This window comes from Podarcis cretensis (assembly GCF_951804945.1).
Source record: "Podarcis cretensis genome assembly, chromosome: 13".
Lineage (NCBI taxonomy): Eukaryota > Metazoa > Chordata > Lepidosauria > Squamata > Lacertidae > Podarcis > Podarcis cretensis.
Window position 1 is genome coordinate 25,428,476 of NC_137182.1, and position 6,367 is coordinate 25,434,842.

The 6,367-nt window shown below is 51.9% G+C and overlaps 1 protein-coding gene across 2 annotated transcripts in view; it reads right to left on the reverse strand.

Moving 5' to 3' along the window:
• Positions 1-6,325, reverse strand: part of KCNH4 (potassium voltage-gated channel subfamily H member 4) — a 51,595-nt gene extending 45,270 nt beyond the window's left edge. The window contains exon 1 of one of the 2 annotated variants that reach the window (XM_079949357.1): positions 6,062-6,325. In XM_079949357.1, the coding sequence (XP_079805483.1) occupies positions 6,062-6,137 (76 nt within the window). In that variant the 5' untranslated portion in view covers positions 6,138-6,325. The remainder of the gene's footprint in view (positions 1-6,061) is intronic. The other variant, XM_079949358.1, reaches the window with a different exon arrangement.
• Between the last annotated feature and the right edge of the window lie 42 nt (positions 6,326-6,367).

Here is a 6,367-nt window from a genome sequence, read left to right on the forward strand (position 1 = left end):
AATGTGCATATCTTTTTTTGCTTTTGCTTTGATTTTCAAAACAACAAACAATAAATTAAACAGAAACAACAGCAAACCTAAAAATAAAAATAAAAAAAATCAGAGTGTCTGCAAGACACCACAAAAATCTAAGATATGCATGCAAAATACTATCAATAATGTAATCAGTGCTACTCCTTTGCTAGTTAATTTGAAAGCAAAGATGTAGACTAGGCACTGCTAAATTAAGGCTAGAAAGTTCCATTAATGGTGCCTCATTAGTCATTAATTTTCTTCCCTTTTTTTGCTTGTATTGTATATTTTATTGGCAGCAGGCCTATAAGCAGTCACAGCTCAGGATTTCCCCAAAGTGTGGGGTTTTGACCCTGTTGAGCAGGGGTCAGCAACCTTTTTCAGCAGTGGGCCGGTTCACCGGCCCTCAGACCATGTGGACTATATTGGGGGGGAGGGGTGAACGAATTCCTATGCTCCACAAATAACCCCGAGATGCATTTTAAATAAAAGCACACATTCTACTCATGTAAAAACACCAGGCAGGTCCCACAAATAACCCAGAGATGCATTTTAAATAAAAGGACACATTCTACTCATGTAAAAACACGCTGATTCCCGGACCGTCCGTGGGCCAGATTGAGAAGGCGATTGGGCTGCATCTGGCCCATGGGCCTTAGGTTGCCTACCCCTGCCGTTGAGGTTGCTGAAAAGTGCTAATGAGATGAAGGAGTGTGCATATGAGTTTGCATGCGCTTGGGGTCCAGTTAACAGCAGGCTGCAGATTAAGGATTGAGAGAAACAGGGAGAAGGAGGCTGGAGAAATAGGTTGGGTGGGCTTAGAACAGAGTAAGATAACTCTTTTTCAGCCCAAGGTCTGCGTTCCTTTGTGGGTTTTCTTTTGGGGGCCGCACGCCAGCGCAAGGCCATTACACAGACACACACCCGCATACAAGCACTCATACATACCAGCACATCACACTTCCATTCTTAGGCATAACATCCACTCATTTTCTCTTCATTTTAGATGCTAGGGATCCACCCACAATGAAATGTTATTTAACGTCAGCTGAATTTACTTTTCACACTTGTACACCACACTTCCTTCAAAGAGCTTTTGGTGCATACTCCTGTGGATTCCTCTGCCTTTCCCATTCAGAGTGACGGACAGTTCTGTGGAACTCAGAAGCTTGCCTACACTCACACCAACCTAGGTATCTTCCGGCATAGCATTTCCTTCGCCTCCTTTGCACTAGAACTCACATGCCTGCTTGCTACCATCAGCGGAACTCCCTCAGAAAGACAGAGCTCTGTTCAGAATGGGGCTCAGAGATGCAGGCAAGCCAGTCTGCCTCCAAAACACACAGGGCTGGATGTGAGGACATGAGGTTGCTGCAATGGGGATAATCCACCTTCAGCCATTCATGTGGGAGGTAAGGAAGGATGTGAATTGAAAATCCAAAGCAATTGAGCCAAAGGATGAATGAGCTTTGCAAGCGATGGGGAATTGTGGCTCTGTAGATTTGATGTTAATCTCCCAGTTAAAAGCCTCGTGGAACATGCTGCAGCCAAGCGTGATCCATGAGAGGGTTCCCCGATTACATCTGAAGAGGGACTCCGGAGTGACTTCCTGCATCTTCTGCTGTAACCACTGAGCAGCACAGCTTGCACAATCTGGTGACGCAAACTGGGAGTCCTGCTTCCCAGCTCCCCTTGTGCTATGCCAAAATTTATTTTATTTTATGTATTTATCACATTTATAGTCCACCTTTTTCTTCAGGAAGCTCAAAAGTGATTTACATTGTTTTCCCCTCACTTCACCCCCACAACAACCCTGTAAAGTAGGTTAGGCTGAGAGGTAACGACTGGCCCAAAGTCACCCAGGAATCAAACCCTGGTCTCTCAGGTCCTAGTCCAACACCATTGCACCACCACTGGTTCTTAGACACCAGACCCCTCCTGGAAGAGGAAGGAACCCAAGAGTCCTGGCTCCCACAACATGCTTGCTTCCAAAATTGGATAACCCTACCACACTCCTCCCCGCCCAAGCTTAGATGTGTGGGGACTGGCTGCTGTGACTTGATTACATCCTGTACATGCTCAGGGGTGCTCTTGATAATTGCTTTTTGTGCTTGGCATGACGTTAGCCAAGAGGACGTGTGATGTAAGATAGATAGGTGTCTCTGAGCACTTGCAGAGTGCTTTCTCTCACAGCTGAGCAATCACCACAAAAAGCCCACAATTCTGAGATTTGGGCATAAGGGGCTTCAAGACAGAAAAGGGGTGCAATTTCAAAAGGAGCGTGAGCCTTGTCTCTTCACAGTTTTGAAGCGGATTCCCTGCCTCCAATATAACCAGCTGCTTCTAGTAAGCGCCTGTCTAGTAAGGAGAGTTGGACTGCCACTGATTTGGCTCTTTTTCCTTGCGCCACAAGGGCGTCAGAAGCAGCCGCGGTCTAAGCTTCCAAGGAGGAGTTCAGGAGCTGTCCGAAGTGCTGATCTAGCGTCCTGCCTACCGAGAGCAACGCGGAATTCCTTGACGCGTGGCGCGCTTAAAACAACAACAACAACAACCCGGATAACTAAGGGGCTCGCAAACGAGATTCCTAAATCCACAACAGGGCTTAAAAAGAAAAAAGAAATAGGCCAGCCAAAATGTTACAAAATGGTTTGCAAGCTTTCCAGTTTTCCAGAACGCTTCATCGGACTAGATGGTAAACAAAACTGGGGGGAGGGGGGGGGGAATTGGCTGATATTGGAGACTCGCTTAAATCTCAGAGAAGCGCGTGTCCCCAGCCTCAGGAGAACGATATTGGGTTTAATCCCGTTTTATATCACCGGGAACATGGGTAGAGATGGGCGTACAGGGAAAGGGCGTTCCCCTCTTCTCCTTCCCCCTTCCTCAAGCGTTCAGCAAAAACTTCTATTCTCAGGTATTGTGCGCCAGCTCGCTGTGGCTCCCCTAGGAATAAGGGGAGCGCTGCTGGCGCGGGGGGGGGGGGGCGGGGAGCGCTCATTACGAAAGCTTCTCCCGGACATCCCCAAAGGAAAATGCTAAATTAGTTTTCATTGATCTTTCTGGAAGCATTTAAATCCTCCTCCTCCCCCACCCCCCACCCCCCACGACCGGAATCCTCTTAAAGAGAAAATCCTCGAGCCACAATATGGCATTTTAGTTGTTGTTTGTGGGGTTTTTTTTAAATACACACACATACGATTACTACACCTTCCGTCCCCACCCATGTATCCTTTTCCCTCCCGCAGGGCTAAGCAGGTAGTGAGAGTGAGAGTGAGAGTGAGAGTGAAAGCGAGTGTGGCGTGTGTGTCTAAGAGAGAGAGGGAGATCGAGCCGAGTTTAATTGGCACCGACACCCCAGCCGTAGTGCAGTTAGGTAATTTTAGATTCCGGGCTTAATGGTTTTATCCAACTGCCCCTCTTTAGACTGTAATCCAAGCCGTGCTGCGTTTGGGGGCCACCCCCGCCTCATTCTGCTGAGTGGGGCTCTGGACGTCTGTCTTACCCTCACCGCACCACTGCGTCTCCAGCCCCGGAAACTAGGCTGAATGTCTAAACTGGACTACATGACCCCGGTGGGGCGAGGGGGGGGTCCCTTCTAACCCTACAATTCTATAATAAAATAAACCAGGAACCGACAGTCAGATAGGGCACTTCGAGCGCGGGTAGAATGCATTTCAGATTGCGCCCAGCGCGCGCAGCCTCCTTCAACCCGCAAGCATTTCTCTGGGATTGAGAAGGAGGACTTTCCCATCCTCGGGCTCGCTCGCTCTTCCCTTTTCGGTCTCGCCTGGAAAGTGGCATAGAATCGTAGAGCTGGAGGAGAACCCAAGGATCATTTAGTCCAACCCCCCATAATGCAGGGAATCACAGCTAAAGAATCCTCGACAGATGCTCTCAGCCTTTTCTCCCTTTTAACTAGCTGTGTGTGGGGTTTTTTTCTCTCACGGATGAAGGTGAAAAAGAACTCTGCACGTGGGCAGAGAGGCACTGCTTGCTGTAGCAAGCACGCCTTCCTCCTGACCCAGCCTAGCTTCATTTCTAAAAGGAGAAACGCTGGGGCTCCTTCCTCGCACACAGGAGGGTGGGCACACTGTGGTTGTTTGGTAAAGGGGGAAAGGCTCTTTGCACATGCTCAGGGTTGCTCCTTCTTATGGCTCCATAGGCTTAGTTCTCCTGGCATCCCAAATAGCTTCTGACTGGGTCTGGGTGAGTTCTGGAGCAAACAGTGATGCAGTTAGGTAGTTAATTTAAAACTCTAGACTTAAAGGCGTCGCGATGCCCCTCACTTTGAATGGTAATCCAGTCTAAAGAATGTGGTCCTTCCGCTCATTGCGCTGAATGGGGGGGGGGGGGGGGGCGGCGACTTCCACTCCGAAGTCCTTCTGTACCGCTGCAGACACGATGCTCACGGGGTGACCCCGGGCCAGTTACACGGACACGTTCAGCTCAGCCTAACTCACAGGGTTGTTGTGAAGATACTATGGAAAGGCCATTTGCATCACCCTCAGCTCTTTGGAAGAATGTTGGGGCTCAAATGTAATAAACAAATAAATGTGTTCAAGTCGAAATCGGGAGGTGCCCAGGAACGGGCTGAACAGGAATCGCGCAGCTCAGTGGGTTTCGCGCAAGAGAACTGCCTACCCCGCTTGTCGGATGCTCTTAAAAGCACCCCAAATTCCACAGCCCTCGCTTCACTTTGCCAGTAGGCGATCGGGAAGGGAAAGGATTTCCTAGCCACACGCATAGAGAGGCACCGTGTCGAAAAAGTTTCCGAAAAGTAGCAATGCATGCAACTCACGCTCCCTTCCTGGGAGCCCTGACTTCCTCCTTGCTATTGTGGTCTCACCATCAATATAAATAGTGTCGTCCCCCCCCCCGCAAAAGCAAGGAAGACAGGTGCCTGCCGCGAGGAGCTTCCAATCTAAACGCAGATCTCAGGGGAGACAATGGAGGAGGGAGAAAAAGGGAGGGGCGAAGAAAACTTCTAATCCCAGACGCGTGAGGAGTCTCCCTAAGGGTGAGAAAGGGAAAGAAAACCCTCTCGCACATGCTCAGAGGAACCCTTCTCTAGGTATCCCTACGGCATGTTGCGGAGCCCAGTAAGGTATGCCCGAGACTGAGCACTTGCGGGCAGGCGACTCTTCCCTCCCGGCTGCCTAGCCTACAGACACCCTTGGTGAAGCTGTTCCGCTGCACCCGGTCTCCTTTCACACGTGCACAAAGGAAAGTCTGCTAACTCTCCTAAGGAAGCCTGCGAGGGCTGAACATGTCCGGAGTTGGTGGCGCAGCTAAACATCAGAAGATGGGGAGAGGGTGGGCAGCAGCAGAAGAGACCCAAACAGTGTATTCCCCTTAAATAATAGAGTGGGGGGGGGGGAAGGGTCTCAGTCCTTGGGCGATCGGGAAACGAGAGAGATCAACCCACCCATCCCGATCTTCTCGATCTCCAGTGGGTGCTGTCTGTGCAGAGACAAAGAGCGTCTGTCTTTGTTAACTCTGGAGATGCAAAGTGGGGGGGGGACCTCGGGGGGCCCAACACAAAGCGGGCTTGGGGCAGGGGGGTGGGGAGAGAGGGACAGGCAGGGAAGGGGTGGGGTGGGTTTCATTAGGGGCAGATAATACTGACTCTGCACGCCCCCCCTACACCCCGGATTTAGGACCGCGGGGCAGAAAGAGAAACAAGGCAGAAAGGTGACCCCTTTCTCAGACGCCCCAAGAGTCAAGCGCCCATCCGTGGGCATAGCTGTCAACGTTTCCCTTTTTTTAAGGGAAGTTCCCTTATTCCGAATAGGATTCCTCGCAAGAAAAGGGGAAAAGTTGACAGCTATGTCCCTGGGGCTTCAGGGCGCCTTCATCTTCGGGGGAGAAGAACTTTTAGGTGGAGGAGAAGGAGAGGAGGAGAGGAGAAGAGAGGGGGCTGCTGGTGAGGAGAGAGGGTGGAGGAGAGGCTGGATCGACTCCCCCCCCCCACATACCCCTTCAGTCCCACGGACCGGGCGTAGATTCCTGTCCACGGGACTCTTCCCCCCGCGGCGTCCCCGAGGCCACTTACGTGTCCCATCGAACCTGTTGGCGATGTTGTCCAGGAAGGTGTTCTGCGGCGCCAGCAAGCCTTTCATCACCGGCATGGCGGCGGCACCATGGGCGCCCCCCGCCGCCCCCGCGGGGAGGGTGCGCGTGTGAAGGTGGCGGCGGAGCGGGCGCGGGGCGCCTAGGCGTCTCCTCCTCCTCCTCTTCTTCCTCCGGCTCCGCCGCCGCCGCCACCGCCGCGCGGCTCAGGCAGGGCGCTGCTGCGCGGCATCCCGGCCGGGGCTGCAGGCGCAAGGCGAGGCGAGGCGAGGCGAGGCAGCTGCCCGAG